This window comes from Leptonotus elevatus, chromosome 10 (assembly GCF_054856555.1).
Source record: "Leptonotus elevatus isolate MCC_2025b chromosome 10, RoL_Lele_1.0, whole genome shotgun sequence".
Lineage (NCBI taxonomy): Eukaryota > Metazoa > Chordata > Actinopteri > Syngnathiformes > Syngnathidae > Leptonotus > Leptonotus elevatus.
This window is the reverse complement of record NC_141248.1, coordinates 15,155,304-15,177,993: the sequence shown is the minus strand read 5'-3', so window position 1 is coordinate 15,177,993 and position 22,690 is coordinate 15,155,304. Positions and strand designations below refer to the sequence as shown.

At 38.7% G+C, this 22,690-nt stretch overlaps 1 protein-coding gene across 12 annotated transcripts in view; it reads left to right on the top strand.

Moving 5' to 3' along the window:
• The window catches only part of cacna1da (calcium channel, voltage-dependent, L type, alpha 1D subunit, a), an 82,491-nt gene that overhangs the window by 22,692 nt on the left and 37,109 nt on the right, over nt 1–22,690 (top strand). For 6 of the 12 annotated variants that reach the window (XM_086086220.1, XM_086086216.1, XM_086086222.1 and 3 more), the window contains exons 5-26: nt 965–1,137; nt 1,408–1,560; nt 2,273–2,469; nt 2,795–2,898; nt 5,755–5,924; nt 7,621–7,695; nt 9,894–9,981; nt 10,698–10,724; nt 11,445–11,605; nt 11,688–11,913; nt 12,669–12,876; nt 12,958–13,078; nt 13,173–13,260; nt 13,778–13,805; nt 13,881–14,035; nt 14,116–14,245; nt 17,515–17,574; nt 17,653–17,712; nt 21,231–21,337; nt 22,251–22,338; nt 22,423–22,530; nt 22,601–22,653. In XM_086086220.1, the coding sequence (XP_085942346.1) occupies nt 965–1,137; nt 1,408–1,560; nt 2,273–2,469; nt 2,795–2,898; nt 5,755–5,924; nt 7,621–7,695; nt 9,894–9,981; nt 10,698–10,724; nt 11,445–11,605; nt 11,688–11,913; nt 12,669–12,876; nt 12,958–13,078; nt 13,173–13,260; nt 13,778–13,805; nt 13,881–14,035; nt 14,116–14,245; nt 17,515–17,574; nt 17,653–17,712; nt 21,231–21,337; nt 22,251–22,338; nt 22,423–22,530; nt 22,601–22,653 (2,580 nt within the window). The remainder of the gene's footprint in view (nt 1–964; nt 1,138–1,407; nt 1,561–2,272; nt 2,470–2,794; nt 2,899–5,754; nt 5,925–7,620; nt 7,696–9,893; nt 9,982–10,697; nt 10,725–11,444; nt 11,606–11,687; nt 11,914–12,668; nt 12,877–12,957; nt 13,079–13,172; nt 13,261–13,777; nt 13,806–13,880; nt 14,036–14,115; nt 14,246–17,514; nt 17,575–17,652; nt 17,713–21,230; nt 21,338–22,250; nt 22,339–22,422; nt 22,531–22,600; nt 22,654–22,690) is intronic. The other 6 variants (XM_086086221.1, XM_086086218.1, XM_086086219.1 and 3 more) reach the window with 5 other exon arrangements.

Here is a 22,690-nt window from a genome sequence, read left to right as displayed (position 1 = left end):
ACGACCGTTGATTTTGACTGAGATGGATTACTCAACTCAAAATAGTCGATTTTGTGTACCTTGCCTCCCTGCGGAGACCCTGATAAGTGAAGTGGTGATGTAAATGAATAAATAGAACCTGGAGAATGATTGCTATGAAAGCTGGTCTGAGTTGCTACTTTCATAAAGATGGTAATTTGTGAAGGGATGCCTTGCTTGGGTGAGTGAGTAACAAAGCAACCATCGTGCCATTGTGACTCACTTGAACAGGTGCAGTCAACACTTATAGGAGCATCTTTCAGCCCCTGTAGGCAGCTCCATTGTCTACTCGTAGTTTGTCACTTTGATGAAATGCATAGATGATTTCCTCAAGTTTCTACGTGAGGACTGATGCTGCAGATGTTGTCCTATAGAAGCTTTGGATGATGTAGACTCAGAGTTCTATTATTAAGTCAGCCTTGAATATATTCATAAAGCGAATTCTTAGATCCCAGATTAGCTGTTTGTACCTTTTTATAGTTAGATACACAAGCAGTACTTTTTTTTCTATACAACCCTAAAAGATGTACTATTTTGTTTTAGAGTCCATTAACAGATTAACAGGGAATTGTGGGCAACTCACCATATGTGAGGTTGTCCTGGTAAGTGATAGTCCAAGTGTATCCTGGTGATGTCAGTATGGTTTGTGGGTGGTTATTAAAAAAAAGTGTCAACACTCTGGCGCATCCTTAGTGAGTGGCGTTAACAATAGTAAAATGAATTGTTTGAAATTGGCAAGCTACATGTGCAAAGAGAGATCACAAAAATTCACATTGTGTATGTAATTGGTTTCATTCAGTAGAAACAGGTTGCTAAACAAGATATATCAACATTTCTTAGAACGTACAGTCCCCCCCATCCCCAGGCCAACCCACAAAAAGCGAAAAGCTGCATATAATTGATGCTCATTGAAATGCATTGATTCTATATATGTTCTTACTGGCAGCCTCTTCAGTGTCGTCTTGGAGATTCTGACCAAAGATGAGAAGGCAGACGGTGAGGGAGAAGAAAACCACCCGTCCATGCACGGCCACGCTAGTAAATCCGGTGGATTTGACGTGAAGGCCCTTCGAGCCTTCCGTGTGCTGCGTCCCCTGCGGCTGGTCTCAGGAGTACCCAGTAAGTAACGCGCCTTGTCGTTAGGTTTTTCATCCTTTTGCCACATGGTCACAGCTTATATATATATATATATATATATACATACATACATACATACATACACAACTTGGCCACCAGGGGGCAGTGTAATACAGTTATTAAGACGCAACCAAAGAAGACTTTCACAGCTACCTAAAGTGAATCAGTAAACTGCAGTTTGTAGAGCATAAATAAAATATGCCTGTGTCGATGTTTGAGTCCTGTAAACGTGACTTATCCCTCTTTGCTTAGGTTTACAAGTGGTGTTGAACTCCATCATTAAAGCCATGGTCCCTCTCCTTCATATTGCCCTCCTAGTCTTGTTTGTCATCATCATCTATGCTATTATTGGCCTGGAGCTTTTCATCGGTAAAATGCACGCAACCTGCTACCTTCCTGGCTCAGGTATGTAACATAATTTTCATCTGTATTGATTAAAGTGGATGGATGATTGAATGTCTTTTTAACCATACCTCATTGAGTATATTGGCAAATAGGTGAATTTGTGCACGCCGAACCACACACAGTAGGCACCAAACCAATGTATGGCGTCTTTTTAATGGTTTCTCTGTATGTGGCTAACAGTATATGAAACAATGTTATTCTGATAAATAATGTGTGTATTTAACTCATTTGCTCCCAAAAACGTATAAATACGTTCTATTTGAAATGTTCGAAGTGTCCCAAAGACATATTTATACAGCATACAGAAGGCTTTGATGCACCCTCGCAACTGCACAAAATGGTTGAAGCAATGGTAGTTATTACAAAAACGGCAGGTAGCAGCAGGGTAGAAGAGATCAACCAGGGCCATGAGATCAACCAGGGCCATGTTGAAAACAATATTATTTACCCACAGTTCGAAGCAGATTTGTGAATAATGATGAAACTTAGCTATATGCTAATGCTAATTGCTGCAAAACGGAAACACGGCTGTAAAATGACTGCTACGTCTCCAAGCAGCCCATAAATAAGGCATCTTCATGAATTGCTCCACTTTGCCACATCCAATATGGCGCCCTTGCAATGTACGATTGCATTTAGAAGCAAAATGTAATCACAAAAGGCACGACAAAACGTCTTTATTGCTATTTCATTTGAACTCTTTGTTGCATAGACATTATGGCAGAGGAGGATGCTGCGCCATGTGCGATCTCAGGGCACGGGCGGCAATGCCCCATCAATGGCACCGAATGCAGAGAAGGCTGGCAAGGCCCCAACGGCGGCATCACCAACTTTGACAACTTCCTGTTCGCCATGCTGACGGTGTTTCAGTGCATCACTATGGAGGGCTGGACGGACGTGCTTTACTGGGTGAGTGACTCCGCTAACCTGCCGTGTCGACTGTCACGCGGATTCAGCCCGAACGTCGGCTTGGATCACACGTGTGACATCCTGATGATGAAGCTGCTGATAATTTCCTGAGGCAACTCGTATGATTGACTGGTTAAATATGATTGAGAATACTTGACAACTTGTCTTAGGTTGTAATGCAGTGTTGTGTGGAAAGAACACTTCTAACTTGTGTTGTGCCTCTTTTTAAAGTTTTAAGTATCTTTTTTCCCTGATTTCCTCTTTTTTCACTCCTTTCTTCTCACCCCTCTTCTCCCTCCTCTGCGACAACGCACGCTTCCTCCAGATGAACGATGCTATGGGCTTAGAGCTTCCATGGGTGTACTTTGTCAGTCTCGTGATCTTCGGCTCCTTTTTCGTTCTTAACCTGGTTTTGGGTGTGTTGAGCGGGTAAGCACTTTCTGTGTCTCTCACCTTTCTGTGTTTGTGTCTGTTGACCGGCTACTTCTGGATCCCTCAGGTTAACGACGCCATAGGATGGGAAACCCCTTGGATTTATTTTGTTAGCCTGATCATACTCGGATCCTTTTTTGTGCTGAACCTCGTGTTAGGTGTGCTTAGTGGGTAAGAGGCGACTTGTGTGCAGTGGTATTTGCTTTGCAGTGTGCAACTATTGTTTGCTTGGTGTGTTTGGCCAAAGACACCAATTATCTTCTAAATAAGCATGAGAGATTGACAAGTACAAATCCTATTGTATAAACACAGAGCTAATTACATGGACAAAATTGAGACATAACCTATTGATATAACCTATTCACAGTTGGCTATACACAAATTCACCTATTTGTATTTTTTTTCTGCGGAACGTATCCTCAGCTGTGAAATGCCTTACGATGCCTCAAGATGGCACTAAATGAAAGTCGTGTTTGGTGTCAAGGAGCTACGTGGGAGTGATGCATGACGAGTGTTCTAAGACCTTTGCAAGTTGGGGAGGAGCTAAATTTACACTGGGTTGTTAACAGAAGAAGTGTTTTAGGATCATCATTTTTGGTGTATTTATTGTGTCAAGTATTAATACAGTGGTACATTGAGATTAGGGGTGGGAACGATAATCGGGGTTGGTTTATGCGTCGTTAGTCATATTAAAAAAATTCTGAAGGTATTAAATATTGATTTTATTTAAACGTTAATGAAGTTGAAATGAAAAAAACAAAAGCCACTGTTTCAAGTTGTTGTAGCGTCAGCTCCTCAGTGCAGGCAGACATGTCCCGAGAGACGCTCAACTGTAGATAGTGATCGTATAAAAAAATGGTTCCAGTGGTCCATGCCCGGGCCGAGATTCTGCAAAGTCAGGTTGTAAAACTAAGTACTCCTCAGAATCAAATTAAAATGAGAAAGTCTTGGCCGAGATTTAAGCTGAACACTAGGATTTTATTGACACAGACATGATCATGCTCAGAGTAGAGCTCCAGAACAATGAGATGCATTTGTTTATATCGCCCAAATTCAATGTCTATCCCCTGGACTTCATTAGCCCAGGGGCGTTACATCTTGACATTGCTGGTTTCTATTGGTATTTCAAAAAGTGAACACCCTTAGACCCTTAGATTCCCACCCCTACTTGAGATATACGTTAAATTTGTTCCTTGACCACATCCGTTATTTAAAACACTTGTATCTCAAATCTTCTTTCCCCTTTGAAATGAATGGAAATGCCATTAATCCGTTCCAGCCTTCCCCAAATGAAGGAATCATAATCTTTTTATTTTATTTAATTTTTTTACTATTATTAAGGAAAATAGAATAATATGCTATGGTACTTCATAATCAGCCTCATTAATTTAATATTTAATTACAGTGTGTACATCGTAATTAATTACTGTGCAGTTCCTTCTTGTTTGTGCGCCTCAGCCACCTGGGGGCAGCATGACACAGACATACGGATTTACACTGTTCCTTCGCTACTTTGCGGTTAGCACATTGACTGTATCTTGGATTTTTGTTTGTGACCATTTGTGACAGTTTTAACACGGTTTCTGGTAAACTGTTTTAAGATTGATAAGAAAAAGATACATGTAGTTATTAAGCCAACATTTTGTTATCATGGTCTTTGTGCTGCAAGGGTGTGAACAATGGAGCGGGCATACGCTCACATTAATTTATCAAAACAGCCTATAATCAGCAGCTCTGTGTTAAATCTACATAGACACTGTACATAGAGACACAGCTAAATTCAGTTAGCTCTAACTTTCAGTAAAACTACTGTAGTCATTTTTCACAGAGGATAAAGCAAATATGCCGCGATTGCTCCATTTTGAGGGTTTCCACACCACTTGACTATTATGTTCTCATCCTTGTCTTTGACAAACTAAAAGCAATGGGATTATTTCCATTTTGCTCATATGCGAGACTCTCTTCTCGTGGAGTATTCAACCGATTCGTATATGTTTAAAAGGCTTGTGTCCCAATACTTGTGTCCATGTAATGTATTTCGATCCTTTGTTGGCATCACATACTTGCGCCCTTTTTTCGGCAGCTGCAAAGTGAGCATTTCCTCCCCCTCCCACTCCAGTCAAAGCGCCCAACCCTCGAGAGAGTAAAATTAATCGTATTCCTCGCCTTTCAGTCCTCTCTTGTGTTTCTAAGCTCGCGCAAACCCCAGTTTGCTTTCCCGGCAGCGTCGAATGGGGGTGGTGTGTTATTACAGTAGAATTAACTCAGCAGGGATGTTGACCAGCCAGCAAAGCCGAGTTAACAAAATCATAACCTTTGACACGATTGCTGCTACCGTCTCGGCAGTGCGTTTAAAGAAACATTCTTGCATTTTCTTCCTTGCTCATTTTAACGCAGCTAATTAGCAGCAGTTTTATACAATTTGTAAATTGAGATTCCACGCCAATGTTGCATGACTCTTGCAACCATCTGTCTAAATTTCCTACTCTTTATGATGAGGATGTTGGCATGCAGGAAGCACTACGCCAGTGAAGGATCTAAATATAGCGCTGCGCTCTCTTTACAAGGTGAACATCTCCCTCCAGTGGCTAGGGATGAGAAAAACACATTTTAGAAAGGTTAGGATTGCAAGATAGAGATTATGCAACAAAAAAAAATTGCTTAGCTGTTAGACTAACAAATCCTCTTATTGTCGATGAGTCATTTGGGAAGAGTTGACTCATTTGTTTCCATTGTGGTGTGAAAAATTGTGCTCATTGTAGACTCTGGAAGAAGGTCTTATCTCTATTTTGCAATTTTGCTCATTTTTGTGCTTCTGTGTTCTATGTACGTTTGCTTGGCCTCCTAACCCAGCGAGTTCTCCAAAGAGAGAGAAAAGGCCAAAGCTCGCGGAGACTTCCAGAAGCTGCGTGAGAAGCAGCAGCTTGAGGAGGACCTGAAGGGTTACCTGGACTGGATCACTCAGGCTGAAGATATCGACCCTGACAATGAAGATGAGGCAGACGAGGAGTGTAAACGCAACCGTAAGCACAATCTATGACTCACCCTGATTTAGTTTGCACCCTCTAAAGCAGAAAACCCTTCAAAAAGTAGTTTGTCATCTTCCCTTTCAATGTAAGTGGAACACATTGCGACTACCACTGGAGTTCAGCTTAGAAAGGGAGGAGAGAAAAAAACACATTACTTGGGCAATATAAAAAAGTCTTAATCCAAATCCTCTTTATATAAGCAGCACACATGGAACACCAACCGATTCACCTTGTAGTTTAAATTTGTGCTCATTCTCTTCAATCATAAACTACACTTCCTGACATTGAACACGCACTCGATGACATTGAGTGTGTGTTGCTGCAGAAAAATCATTCAATTCTGATAAAACGGCTTTACTTGGCAGCACCATACACTCCAGCGTCTCCAAGCTTGTCCTTAAAGACCTTGTCAAAGTACACGTTTGAAGATAATTGCTATAAACCAGCAAAAACTATTTAGGACTAAATTGTTGCGATATAGCATTCAACTTTTTCACAATTGTAGTTTTCCAGATTTATTAAGCTGCTATAGAGCGTCTGATTGTTTGTCATGAGTGCACGCTCATCACAATAAGAAAAATGTTTTGTTTTTTTCTTAAGAAAGGTAGGGGCATCATGCTGGCATGGCCGCTTTAGAGCGCCTCATTGTTGTGGAGAGAATAGCTTTTGATGTGTCATCTTATATATTAGGCTTTTTTTTTATAATAGAAAAATTATAGAAAAACATGATTTAAAAATACCAGTAAATACAAAAAAAGGAAAAAAAAGAAATAATCAATACGAGCATAGGTAGTACATTGACCACGGACATATAATGATTATTTAGATGTTTAAAAAGTAGTAGGAAATAATATAAATTCATGTTACTATCCCCTTATCTCTATTTCATTATTGATCAACAGTATTTATGAATATTCATATCAGTTTGACAGAGTTGTTTACAAAACGTTTCTCTGTTGTGCGTCAAATTTAGATGACATTCAGCATTTACTTTTATTTACAGGGTCTTAGGTTGAAACACTTCATGGTGTTGGTGAATTGTTAGAAATGTGTTGTCCTGTTTCTTTAGCGCCTTAATCCCAACTGGATATATAGAAATGCCTCTAGGCGCACTCCAACATTTAATAGAAAGTCTTCCCAGGAGAGAACCAAAAGAGCTGTTAATAGCAACAAAGGGCCCAATTCCATATTTTCACTTCCTTTATGTTTAATGGTCTAGTGTCCCAATACTTTTGTTCATGTAATGTTTGTTCACCTCTTGTAGCAGAAACACTCAATTCTAAAAAAAAACCTGCTCGACAGGCACCTCTCATCCTGGCTTGCAGTGTTAATGAAACATGCCCCCAACGAACATGTTGTTAAATGCATTAATTTGCAGTGTAGCATGTTAGTGCAGGGTCTCCTCTCCTACAGGCTTCTCGTGACCAACAGTGAACACCCCCCGCCCCCCCATCACCTCTACCACCACCTCCATGTTCTGCTCTGCTCAGCCCCCATGTGACTCCCGTTGCTCTTTGTCACTGTTGGATTATTGATATCTGGAATACGGTTGTTGTCCTGTGTTGCTTGTCTGCTCTGACCCCATTTTGATAGCGGCGCATTCTCCTCCCTGACCTCTCCCCCCTGCCCCATGTCCCTCTGCTGTGCCATTGTGTCTGAATGCATGGCCTTGCATGCATTGCACATGAAGGGGTGACTCTGGCTGACCTTACTGAGAAGAAGAAAGGAAGGTTTGGGTGGTTCAGCCAGTCGTCCGACACTCATGGTAAATCCTGTGCTCTCCCTCCTTTTTGTGCTTATGAGTGAGAGTGTGGCTGTGTGTTTTTGCGAGTTGGACTAAAACTGCATAATGGTCATAATTGCTGTACTTGTTTATTTTTTTCATTGGCCTACTTGTGGCTGAGCCCTATGCAGTAAAATCTGCCAAGCAACAAGTGGTCACACTATTCCGCATCAGGGTTATTATACTAATGAAAACTCATGACAAAACTAAAACAAAAATTAGTTAAACATTTTTTTTTTTATGAAATAAAATAAGAACGAAAAGGATTTTTTGAAAATGAATATTTTCTGTAGCTATATCTTGTGTTTATAAAATTAACTAAAAGTAACTAATTATAGCAAAATGTCCTTAGTTTTTGTTTTTGCCAATTGATATCATACATGACATTTGGAGTTTATTTTAAATGTATTTTGGTATTGCTGTACAGTACATCCGTAGCTACAGAATAGTCAAGGTAAATTCTTTGAGAATTCTAGTTTACTTTATTGCACTAGACTTTTTTTTAACCTTGCACTCAACAAATACTTAACTCAACATATTAAAAAAAAAAAGCAATTAAAACTAAAACTAATACAAACTAAACTCAAATTAAGCATTTTCAAAAAACAAAAAAAAACAAAACAAACTTGCTGTAAAAACTAATTAAAACTGAATTACAAACCAAAAACAAAAGTCTAAACAAAATAAACGGCAACAAAATGAAAAATCCATCTATTATAAAAATGCGCCGCACTACAGTTATGCCAGTACAGTAGTTATCGTTAAGTTAACCCACGATAATAGGAGTTAAGAACAAAAACAATAAGTTAAGAAAAATTACTACTTATTCGACACAGTTAGCCATTTTCAGTAGTTAAAAGTTAGTAATTTTCTTTATAATTGATTTGATAACGTAATTATTTTGTAAGTACAATTAATACAGTACCTTTAAAAACACATTTTGTCACTTGCTGTTGACTCAAAATGACATCACAGGTGCTCAGAGCTCAGGAAACGATCAATCATGGCTCACCTGCTTTCTGGGTTTGGTCATGTGACGTTGGCAAACTGAGCTATGATTGGTCGTCATTACCTGAGCCCTGAGCACACGGGATGTCATTTTCAGTTGACATAACTGCATATATAACACTAAATAAAAGGAAATTACAAATCTAGATTTCAGAGAACTGTTCTTTTCTTTTTAAGAAAGCGCAACAACTGTACTTTGCCTTCTTTTTTTTAATCTTTGGATCATTTTGATAAACATAAAGTGCGTGTGTGTGTGTGTGTGTGTGTGTGTGTGTGTGTGTGTGTGTGTGTGTGTGGGGGTGTGTGTGTGTGTGTTGTGTGCAGCCTAATGTAAATGTCTACTCACTTCTTTATGCATCATGAATGTGTTAAACCCTTGTGTGTGAGCATTGCACCGCAGTTTTTGTTTACCTCCTAAATGCAAGAGTTATCATTTTCACATGAAAGGAGTTTAATACAGAGTAAATAAAAATACAGGGCTTGATAGCGACACCGCCCCGTTTTTCCTCAAGGCTCTCGGTGTGAATGTAGCAAACAAGGTTAAACCTCGATCACTACTCCAGCAATCAGCACTATTTCCAGAGCTGAGAGCTTTGCGACCACTCAGGAATCAAAGGCAGCACGTCTGCATAAGCTGAGCGGCGGCGACACATGCACGCATGCGCACACACACACCTCAATGCTTTCGAAGATGCCTCACACACCTAATCAACACTGCGCACTGCTGTGAGTGGAGCATTTCATAGACAGTTTTAGCTCTGTCCTCTTCGTCTTCATGGGCAACTACCTACTCGCTTTTCCCACAATTGAATAGTACTTCACGTAAATTAGAATATGGTATTTTATCTTGCTCATTTATGTTCTCACTTCTTTTTTTTTGCAATCAATATTTACACCTTTTGAATTTATGCTCATAGTGTCTGTGGCATATTTGACTATTTTATAAAACATGTACAGTAAATAAGCAACTATGCTACATATCTTTACAGTATCAATTACCAACATGCAACATTTTCATGTATTTTTAATCCTTCTCAATACTGCTTTTTTGTTTGTTCTTTGTTTCTTGCTGTAGTAATATGAAAGTACATGTGTTAAAATTGCTGCTGTGACATTTTAATTTCCATTTTTCCCCATTTTGACTTAAATGTCCCCTTTGTTTGTGTTTGCAGCGAGCGTTCCAGCCAGCGAAACCGAATCTGTGAACACAGAGAACCAAAATGGGGAGGAGGAAAAGACGCCATGCTGCGGACCTCTGTGGTGAGTGTGTGTTGCGCGCTTCACGCACTCATTTCAGAAAAGATTCATTCCGCTTGGATTTCGGTCCCACTTCAGTTGTGCAGATATTTTTCTGCTCAAAGTGGAAGTCAATCTTAAACATTTCTTGACAATAATATGTTATATGTGACCTCAGTAGTTTAAACATGACATTCTGATTAATATAAAATTTGTGGAATATGCGTTATGAAACAAAATACAGCCGTTGTTATCCGTCCCAGGGGGCGGCCATTTTGCCACTTGCTGTTGACAGAAGATGACATCACAGTTGCTCGGGGCTCAGGCAGTGACCAATCACAGCTCACCTGTTTTCTGAAGCTGAGCTGTGATTGGTAATTACCTGATGTGAGCAACTGCGATGTTATTTTCACTCGACAGCATGTGGCAAAATGGCCGCCTTCTGAAACGGATTAAAATGGTTGGATTTTGCTGCTTACCTCATATTCCACTAACACAACATTAACCAGAATACTGTATTTAGACTAATGGGGCTGCATACTGCATATTACATATTATTGTCAAGAATTTTTGGGGGGGCGGGGAGGACGGATGACTTCCCCTTTAAAGAAAATTGCCTTGTTAAATTCCACTACTTTCTGCTTTTTCATATTTCTTCTCATTGATGTTTTTCTAGATTTATACTAATCTTTCACTGCATCTTTCATCTGCAAACTTTGACAAATTCTTCTTTCTTTCAGTCAAAAAATTTCAAAGTCAAAGTTCAGGTCAGTATCTTTCTTTGCATGCTAAATTACAAAGAGGTCTCAGTTTGTATTATTACTGTTATTTGAATATAATATAATATTTAAAAAAAATTCAGTAACATGACCTAATTAGTATGTACCAAAAGTAAAGGCAATTTCATTAGTTCAATTTATGTACAGTAATTTCTGGACTAAGTTCTAAGTCGGTACTTTTTTCACTTGCATTCGACCCTGCGGCAAATACAAAGGTGTGGCTTATCCACCTGACCACAAGGGGGCGCACTTTTAAGAAAGCACAAGAGCGTCAGGCAGAGCAAAACAAACCAAGTGAGCCCAAATACAGTAGGAGAAGACAGAACGAGAGCGAGACAATTTGCGTCCTCATTATGGGGAAAAAAAGTAGTGGGAACCCAGAACGGTAACATTAAAACACTTGCGGCTTACAGTTATATGTAACTTGAGTATTCCCCAAATTTAGCTAGCGCAGCTTATAGTCAGGTGCGCCTTGTAGTCCAGAAATTACTGTACTGTGTATTCATGCAATCCATTTACTGTACATGAATAGACGACTACAAGGGCAAACAATCATTAGACTGGAGCAATACACATAGATACAGTAGATACAATTTAGACTATCACCATACACCAGTATAGATACTCACCTTCTTAAAATATATGCTGGAATTTTGTCATATTTACTGAGAAAAGCGGCCGATTAATATTTGCTCTATTGTCCTGCAGTCGGCGCTGGCGCCGCTGGAACAGGTTCTGCCGCAGAAAGTGCCGGTTGGCTGTCAAATCGGTGCCTTTCTATTGGCTGGTCATCATCCTGGTTTTCCTCAACACGCTCACCATATCATCAGAGCACTACAACCAACCTTTGTGGCTGACACAAGTGCAGGGTACGCACAACACTGTGCTCCATGGCAAATTTCCATCAGAATTGAACCACTTATTTGTGTTTGGGTTGTTTGTGGCTTACAGATGTGGCTAACAAGGTGCTGCTAGCCCTGTTCACTTGTGAGATGTTGGTGAAGATGTACAGTCTGGGCCTGCAGGCCTACTTTGTTTCGCTCTTCAACCGCTTCGACTGCTTTGTGGTGTGTGGAGGGATCACCGAGACCATCCTGGTGGAGCTGGAGATCATGTCGCCCCTCGGGATCTCTGTGTTCCGCTGCGTGCGCCTGCTGAGGATTTTTAAGGTCACACGGTAAGGCCACAACATCCACACATGCGCTTTTGATACCAATTATGTTCAGGATCAAGAGGAAACATTCTAGCTGCCGAATGCATAATGTAGGTACGTATTGTACTACCAAATACTGTGACTATTTCTTACTGAGGGTGGAGTGGCCATTTTGTCAATTGCTGTCTAAAATGACATCAAAGTTGTTTCTAAAGTATCAACAAATCACAGGTGACCTGTTTTCTAACTTTGGTCATGTGACGTTCACAAGCTGAGCCGTAATTGGACGTTACTTGAGCTGAGCGACTGTGATGTAATTTTCAGTTGACAGCAAGTGCCAAAATGGCTGCCCTCGAGATAGATAAAAACTGGTGGATTTTGCTGCTTAACTCGTTTTCCAAAAACACAATATCAATCAAAATGCCTAGTGGGGGCACATAGAAGATATTTTGGGAAAGAAACTTCCCCTTAAAATAAAATTTAAAAAATCAACGTGTTCTTACACTTATCAATGTCATCTACTGGAAGAGCATTCAATCGAGAAAGATAGAAAGATAAATTCATTTTTTGTAATAAATAAGTAATTATTTTCCGACTAAATGAATGTACTTGGGTTATTCTCGCGGCACACCTGACGACATCTCATGGCTACCTAATGTGCCACAGCATAATGGCTTGGAATCACTGCATTCACCACTGAGCTTCCGAGACGACAAACGCGCACTCTGGTTCGGTTCTCTATCATCGTTTGTCTTTCTTCTTCCCTTTTTTTCCCCCAGCCACTGGCAGTCACTCAGCAACCTGGTGGCTTCTCTCCTCAACTCCATGAAGTCCATCGCTTCCCTGCTGCTGCTGCTCTTCCTCTTCATCATCATCTTCTCCCTGCTGGGCATGCAGGTGTTTGGCGGAAAGTTCAACTTTGACGAGACCCAGACCAAGAGGAGCACCTTTGACAACTTTCCACAAGCGCTACTCACCGTCTTTCAGGTATTTAGAGGCCTTTAGATTTTTCCTTTTAGAAATAATAGAAATGGAGTTAACGCCTGTGGGTACAATCTTCTCCCTCAGATCTTGACAGGAGAAGACTGGAATGCTGTCATGTATGATGGCATCATGGCGTACGGAGGCCCTTCCTCTTCTGGAATGATTTTATGCTTTTACTTCATCATCCTCTTCATTTGCGGAAACTGTATCCTTGTTCACGGTCAATTCACTCATATTCATCTGCTGAACCTGACCAAAGCACTGGGCGTTTACATTTCCTTTACTGAAGACTTCCTCAGACATCCTTCTGAATGTCTTCTTGGCCATTGCTGTGGACAACTTGGCAGATGCGGAGTCTCTCAACACGGATGAAGGAGATAAAAAAGCGTAAAAGCTGGACTATTTGTATTTTGAGATGAATAAATGATGGCAACGTAGCATCTTAAGCAACAAGAAGCTTTAGAATGTCCTATGTTGAGCACATACTTTAATAATTAGCTCTTTTTGAGCATGTTTTATTTCAATCAGAAGCAAAGAACAATTGTTTCTATTTCTCATTACAGGGCGCCACCTACAGTTGAAAAAGTGAAATTCCATACTTAAATTCAATACATTTCAACAGAAAAAGACATGTCTGTGTAATAAGTTACATCATGTCTTAAAATAAACACAATCCGATCATTGACTTCACACTGACATGTTTTTACATCTTCAATTTTAAATGGTACTATTTTTCTTAGTGAATTATATTTTTATTATTTTTTTGCAGGAACCTGTAATAAATTAATGACATTTCCATTCATTTCAATGGGGAAAGATGATTTGATATGTTTCAGGGACAGCTGTACAGCAATAAATTTAATTTATAAAAAATAACAAAAAATCTAATTTATGTGTGTTCCAGGGACAAAAAGGATGAGAAAGATGAGAAGGTATGTGACATGCAAACAATACAGCTTTAAAATTGTAAAGCAAGATTGTAGTGAAGATTTTGCACATATGTTTAGGATGAAGAAGAGGACAATGACGACGCCGCGGCAGAGGAGGAAGACCCAGAAGTCCCAGCAGGACCTCGGCCGGCCATCTCCGACTTGGTCAAGAAGGAGAAGATTACTCCAATCCCAGAAGGAAGTGCCTTTTTTATCTTCAGCAACACCAACCCGTAAGAGACCCTATACACACAGACATCGCTTTACTTTTGACTATCACACACACACATGCTGCATTGGCCGTGTGTTGCAGAGTTCGTGTGTTTTGCCACAAGCTCATCAATCACCACATCTTCACCAACCTCATCCTGGTGTTCATCATGCTCAGCTCCGTCTCGCTCGCCGCAGAGGATCCCATCCGAAACTTCTCCGCTCGCAATATTGTAAGTCTGCTCACTCTCGCCACATCAAATCATCCAACCACACACAGGGCTGAGCGATATTGGAAAAATTAATAATCAAGATTATTTTGATTGATATTGAAATCATAGATTTCAAAATTTAGCATTTAGCTACCCAAACTCAACTTAATATAACTTAAAAGAACAACCAGAAAATGAATAAGTAGCAGTTAAAATATTAATATATAAAAATAATAACATTAAAACAATCTGTCTAGAAATAAAGTCCTGCTGTACACGCTTTGGCCTCTTAGAGGCAGTGGAGATACACTTTCTGTGCATGAAGATAAAAAGAGTAGAAGAAGAAAGTGGCAAACTTTATTAATATAACTAGTTTTTCATGTCATATATGCCCGTGAGTATTGTTACATACAGCTCCTGTTTGTATGGGATACTACAGAGTTTGTGTATTAATATTTATTTTTTGAAGGTAAATCTTTCCCGTTATGTCTAATGCTAATTTTTGCTAGCTCGAGTCATCAATGGGTTTTCCAACTGACAACTGACAAAGGGCTGACAATGTTTCCAAAACAAAGTACATGTTGAATTTAAATATACAATGTGTATAATGTTTTTTGTTGTGTGTTTACGCTTACAGTAAACTCCAACTGAGGTCTCACTAAATCAAATCAATCTTAAAGCGAGCTCAGTTAAGACATTCTGTACATCAAAACGTTGCTACAAGTAATCCGGTGCATTCACAGCGTAGTAACTAGCATAAGCACACCACACCGTTTGGCATATTATGATCGTGAGAAGCTAAAATCATGATTACATTTTGATTAATTGCCCAGCCCTAATCACACTTTAGTGTAGCCCAGTGAGAGGTGGTATAGGACTCCATGTCTCTGAAAAGCCACTGGTTCTTCATGATTTTGTGTAGTTTATGATTTACAAAGCATTAAAAGCATCAGATTTCATATACTGTAATACATAAATATGAGCTAATAATTTTTGAAAAGTTTTTTAAATAAATATGTAGTATTAGTAACACACCTGAATTTAGAACAGAAAATAATTCAAAGAAAATCATTTGTGGAGCCTCTTAAGGCACTTGGTTGTAAACCTGCTTCATATATTTAATATATTTATTTAAAAAAAGAAAATAGATATATTTATCTAAATGTTTACATTACATTACAAAACAATGTGTAGTTCAATTATTAGAAAATACTTTATGTAGCTTTCTCGGTTTAATATTCATATATTAAATGATTTTTGATTAAAAAAAATTGTTTACTTTTAGTATTTATTTATATATTTATTTTGATACTCTGACTTTAGTATTTTTTTATACATTTATTTTGATACTCTGACATGAACATCCTATTTCATAAGGTAAGGTTATTTTTCCAGGTAATACAGCAAAACACTGGTATGTCTTTGTGTTCTATTCAAAGTACTGTACAAGTTTGATGACGCTATATGGACAAAAGTATTGGGACACTTTGCCCACTATGAATGTGAAGATTTTTCACACCAAATATGCCTTCGTGGACCTTCATGTGCTACCAAAAAAGGGCCTTCTATTGGATGGTTCACACCAACACATAAATTAAGATTCAAGAGGAACTAAGGGATATTACCGCAATTTAATTACTTGTATCCCACCAAGGTACATCTGATGTTTACATACAGAACACAAGATAACAGTACTAGTACTTTCTGTGTCAATGTTTGACAAATGTGACTTTTTTTTTCAGTGGCTGAAGGGTTAATCATTTACCAACTTAAAACTTTGCTCTTAATGGTTTATTAGAATACATGGCCAAAATCCACAAGATGTCTGGCGAGGACATTGTGGTTGTCTAGAACCATGCATTTCAAGTTAATTTAGGGGTTTGTCTCAATATTTTTGTCCATACAGTGTATGTTTGCACCGCAGTAATTATTAAATCTACAGTGGAACCTCTTAAGTTTAAACCCGATTAGTTCTGGAATGCTCGTCTGATTCATTTGGGTTTGTAAAGATGTCACAAATTATGAATGGAAAAATAATCAGGTACATTTTTAAGAAACATTGTTAACTGTCACAGAAGTCTAAAAAGAAATAAAGTGTTCATGTAAAATGTGTAAAAAATAATAATTTTTAAGGCACCTTAACGCATTTGCTCCCAAAAAAATTCTATTTTAAATGTTTTAAGTGTCCCAAAGACGTATATTTTTATGATTTTTATATATTTTTTATGTTTTATGTTAAGAACAGTTTTAAACATTTATTTACCGGTAAGTACAACTCTTATTTTAATAGTTTTTATATATATATATATATATATATATATATATATATATATATATATATATATATATATATATATATATATCTAAGCTAAGCATTAATGTACAAACTGTGGTTAATAATTACAACAATAAAAGCGTCTTTAGGAATACAACACCATGGTTCTTGTTGTAAAAAGTTTGAGAACCACTGTTTTGAAATACCGTATTTTCCAGACTAAAAGTCACACTTTTTTCCAAGTTTGGCTTCTCCTAAGAATTGTACTCAAGGTGCAATTTGTATATATTAAAATTTGAGCTCGGACTAGCACCCGGAAAAGTTTTTCTTTTTAGTTTAAAATGGCTTACAATAACTAGAATCCTGCATTATGGCCAAAAGTAGAAGTCTGGTCAGTTATTGCGCCTTTTGGCGCTGTAAATTCTGATGCGGCGGAAGCCGCATGCTAATTAGCGATACATCACACATTTGTTACCATGACTACTTTTCTACTCCTGCTTCCAGTTCTTCTTCTATTTTCTTTTGGCGGCGGGCAAATACTTTTGGTGCATTACTGCCACCTTCTTTAGCATGTAGATGCTGCAAATTTCCTCCCCAAAATCATTCTTCTAATCTAGATCTTCATGATGCGTTTTTGACTGGTGCGTCTCAAACTCCGAAGCGAATTCAAGTCTGTAAAACATGGTAAGTGTTGCCAAAAGCCAAACAAAAACAAAAAAAAATCTAATGTAATCCTTTGCCGCTCGTTAAACCAAAACGACAGCAGTTTTGACTCCAACGTTTGGTCAAATTCCAAATTGTACTTTAGAGGTTCCACTGTAATCATTCGAGCTACTGCGGTTATGCTCAGTTATAACTATGCATACAAGAAGCCGTCTAGTCTCAAGTCTTAACAAAAAATATATATTCTTCCAAATTTACAAGTAAAAAAAAAATAAAAAAAAATTGTTTTCTAATGATGTATAAAGCTGCTCAATGAATTGTCTTTGTTAAACATCTACGTTGCTTTTTGCAGATACTTGGTTACTTTGACTATGCTTTCACGGCTATCTTTACTGTTGAGATCGTTTTGAAGGTAAATGTCCTGTGTCCCCTGTCCGTGCTGTACTAACCACCCACCCAATAACCCTGCACACATGTGGTTGCCTTCCAGGTCCTAGGCTATGCAGATTATGTCTTCACTAGTATGTTTACATTTGAGATCATATTGAAGGTAACCCGTTAAGTGACAATGAGAGCCTTGCTGCATTCTCTCCTTGTGTGTCACCCGCCACTCAGTACAACCTGGCTTGTTTGTTTCCTTTCTCTTATTTGCTTTTTTGCTTCATGGCACCTCTTTTAAAGATAGAACTCAATAGCAGAGATCTTTATTGGGCTGGTTACTCAGTAACACAAACGCAAGAGAGAACTTGGGGGAAGGAAACATAACATCAAACATTACATTCTATAACCATGGGTGTCACATCATGGCTGGAAAAAAAAATAGATGCGTAAAAAAGATGCAGATGATGTCAAATCTTTGCGAAATGCAATCAATCTGAAACAAGCTGCTAAGATATTATTGAAGCATTGGCTGAAGTTGAGTCAAAGGGGATTTTGTTTTTGGGAGGAGTTGTGGATGGGTGCTCAAATGCAAAGTCAACTCCAGTCAAAGCTAACTCCATGCCTGCTGTACAGACTAGGGGTTGAACCGCTGCACATTGACTATTATAACCTTTAATTGGCCATCACGTTTTGGCACGGGATTCTCGCTGAAAACAACAGGTGGTTGGTCATCGCGGCAAAACAAATTTCATATGGAAATATTTCTCCAAAAATGAGACCAAATAGCACGGTCTCTTGCGACACACATGACAAAACTCATTTGCATTTGTTTGTCTGCCACGCTGGAGGTCCAGAGCTTGAGGATAAGCCAGGCTTGAACCCGAAAGATTAGTAGGATGACTCATGTCCGTTTTTTACTTTATTACCCTGATCCGTTATGTTATAATTTGTCCAATTTCCATCGATGTGCTAAGATGAGGGCTAAAAAGTCTCAGTGGAGAAGACATGACATGATGACAAAGTGGCCAAATTATATAACTACAATCGTTGCACAATTTAAGCATAAAATCTAAAAGCTCAAATGTTCAGTCTTCTCGCCCTGATTCCAAACAATGAGGCTTTAACCATCTCACTGCACAACATTGAATATCAAATCTATTTCTTTAAACACTCAATAAGCACTAGAAAAAACAATGTGTTGACCTCCAGCATGGCGGCCATTTCCACAGGTGTGTGATATTTAAGGGAAATTTTTCTATTAGGACTTTGCTCAAGCATTCATCCCACAGACACACGTCAAGCTCTTCTTCCTCCTTCCACTGCTATCCGACTGAACCATCTAATCGCAAATCACACTCAGTTACCTTCACGGTCTCAAAGACAGTCACATCTTTCAATAATCCGTAATTATAATTATACACTACTATTATGATTTTGTGTAGCGACCCTGCAGTTGTTTGTGAATTGATCTTACAGTTTTACAAGTTCCGACTGTTTTACGAGGCCGTGAAGGTATCTGAATGTGATCGGATGAGCAAGTGTCAAAATGTGATTGGATGAACAAGTCGTGGGTGGGGCTAGTGCAACCGAGGATTGTGGGGAAACCACTGATCTGAATATATGACTGGATAGCCGATAGGCCAAGACTTTTGAAGCCGCGAAGCCGCCATATTGCTCCTCCCAAGAAACGTTTCTCAGCATACGATCCTATACATTTACAGTATCCAAATTGGAGAATATTTGAGACAGTACTAACAACATGATTTATGATGTTTTAAATTTGTTAAACATAAACAAGAGGACTTCAGACATTTTACAACTTACCTTAAATCCATGTATAAATTACATGCTTAATGATGTTTGCAGGAGGAAACTTTAATATTTTTTTAAATTAAAGAATCATAACTAATTTAACAAAAGATACCTCTGCCAAATCTAATATTGAGGTTTAAGGAACTGAGCGATAAAAGAAAAAGGGGGTCTTTAAAGCAGCACATACTGTTCACTTGTTAATTTTTTTTTACATGTTAATAATAGTGACCAACGCGCCACAAGCCCCCCACCCCGCCAACCGGCCCTATACTAACTGCCTACAAGCTGTATATGTCTAATCTGTACGAATATTGTATAGTTTATACAGTAGCCTGCTTGCGAGATGGGAGGAGCAAGATGGCCGCCCTGTCACTTCAACGCCTTGCGCGGGCTTGTATGGGCCATCGGCTATCCAGTCATATGTTCAGATTAGTGGGGGAAACTGAAAATTGTATCAGTGATCAGTTATTGATTAATCGATCATCACTTTAGCGTTGACTACAAACAATCTAAAGGGGTCATTGATAGATAAGGATTTTACAAGACACAGCGCGGTTAATTTATTATAAAAACAAAATTATTTATTTACTTTCATATACAATTTAGGACATACATACATCTGTCATTGAAAGCTTTCTAGAATTAGCCATCTAAACAAAATAAGCTAGCTAGCCACACAAGTAAAATTATGATGAAAATATATATTTGTTGGACAAAATTAATATTAATTATTTTTTTCAGGTTATACCACATGATGTCCAAATATGACCATTACATACCAGTTACTAAAAAGCTAACTTTTTTTAGTTGTGAGACAGTACAAACCTGATAGCTGCTCTCATGGGTTCTTGACTGTTTTGCGGATGATACAAACTCCTGTCTTTAAATGTATTTCAAAATAAAAATCCCAAATTGGTTATTTCTTTTTGGTCGCACCACATGATAATTCATAACATGGGCATTATCAGACAAACTTATCTATCAATGACCCAAAGTCGTTCAACCCCTAGTACAGACTGCTTTTCAGACGCATAAAAGAGGGGGCAAAATCAGCCATGTTCCAGCATGGTTCAGTCTGCTTACTTGAGCGCATTGAAAGGTGGACTCGTCTCTGCAGTCATCTGGACACAAAATAGGCCACTGCTGTTTGACCCTCAAATTCCCCAAACGCTCTCAGTTAGCGGTTGGTGTCTCGCTGCGTGGGGACTCCACCGTTTACATGCACTCTGAGAATTAATCCTTCACTTTTATGATTTGAAGGTCGAGTCATTTCGGCTCGTTTTTCTTCTCTGCCTGTTTTCTAATTGGGAGCCGCCTACCCTACATTGGGCGCCATTAAAGAACATGATAGAATGGGCTTTAAGAGAACGGTCCACATGAATGTGACAGTAAGTTCATTTTTCACTTTCCAATCTCTACCACTGGAGCTCTTGCAGGGAGTAACTATAATGCTGACGCCATGGCAACAAAATGCATGCTTTCTTGCCATAGTAGATTGAGAAATGAATGACTTACTACTACATTCATGTCAGTAAGGGCCGTGGGGGTGGCGACGGTAGATTTTAGCCCCCTTTTTTCACCGCTTTCAGCTCGCCACCCTCAATCAGAGTGAACTACAAGAGTGTGGAAAAGTGTGTGTGTGTTTTGCAAAATGGGGAGGGTAATATGAATGGGTATAATAGATTGTATATTGTTCTATGTAACATGTTTGTATTATGTGTACTATATGTTTGAGTGAGAGCTATTATGTGTGGTAGTGTATTTGAAAGAGTGTGTGATAGTGTGTAATAAGGTGTGTATGTTGAATTCTGATTGTGTTTGTGGTGAGTTTTCCTTTGTCACTTGCTCCCCTGATATCATGTGCCTTCCCCTCAGATGACGACATACGGAGCTTTTCTCCATAAAGGAGCTTTCTGCAGGAATTACTTCAACCTTCTCGACTTGTTAGTCGTGGGAGTGTCTTTAGTCTCCTTTGGCATACAGTGAGTATAAATAAATCAATATCTTATCTATCCACCTTCCAACCCAATCCAACCCAATCCTACCAATCTATGAATCGCTGAAAAAATAAGCGCCATACCTCAAAGCGTTGTGTCCTTTTTTTTTTTATATAATACTAATAATGATTTTATTTTATTTTATTTTTTACTGGTATTTGTGTGCGTGTGTGTGTTGAAATGTTATTTTGAAAATGTATAAAAATGCATCTGTACAAAAATATAATAATAATAATAATAATAATAAATTACTCTTTGCAGTGAATCGCTAAAACCGAAAAAAATAAACACCACACCTCAAAATAATTTTTATACACAATTCGTGTTTTTGCTGATTTTTATTTGGAACTTATCTCTCGCTGTCCGCAGAACCCCCTGCTTATTCTTTGATGTTTTTGTTTTGTTTTTGTTTTTTTACCCAATCTCCCACTTATTTAGATTCCCCCCCCCCTTTTTTCCCATGGGAATTGTAATTTTTAATATTCGCAGTCGGGCTTGGTCCCTATGCCCTGCAAATAGCGTGGCCCCCCTGTAAGACATATTATGTATTATATTATTAACTTTTATCATTTATTAATGATAAAGTGATTAAAAATATATATCATCATTAAGTTGCACAATTAAAGGCCTCCCCCTAATGAATGCCTTACCTGTTTTCCAACGTGTATTGAGCCTTGGCACATATTTTACATTCGAATTTTAAAAAATCACAGCGAACCACGAAGCCAAAATGTCACAAAAGTATTTGTATACACTGAAATAATGATGATCTCATGGCTAATTTTCAAGACACATATGCCACGGCACATAGGCTAGTGGTTGGGAATCACTCATCTAGATTGCTCTCTAACAATCGACTTTGAAAATTTACATCACGATGTGTGTTTTCATCGAACAGGTCGTCTGCCATCTCAGTGGTGAAGATCCTCAGGGTCCTTCGTGTCCTGAGACCCTTGAGAGCCATCAATCGAGCCAAAGGCCTGAAAGTACGCAATGGACGCTAGTGCTCGTCTATCATGACATCACTGGAGTGTGTCTAAATATGTGCATCTCTTTTTTTTTTCTAACAGCACGTGGTGCAGTGTGTGTTTGTGGCCATCAGAACCATCGGCAACATCATGATTGTCACCACCCTTCTCCAGTTCATGTTCGCCTGCATAGGTGTGCAGCTCTTCAAGGTCAGCACTGGGCTTACAAAATAAAATTCGAGCAGAGGTTGATTGTTACAAATATCATTTTCCTCTATAGGGAAAGTTCTATCGCTGCACGGATGAAGCCAAGTCTAGCCCTGAGGAGTGCAAGTTGGTTTTCGTCGTCTTGTAATCAGCTCAGCGATTT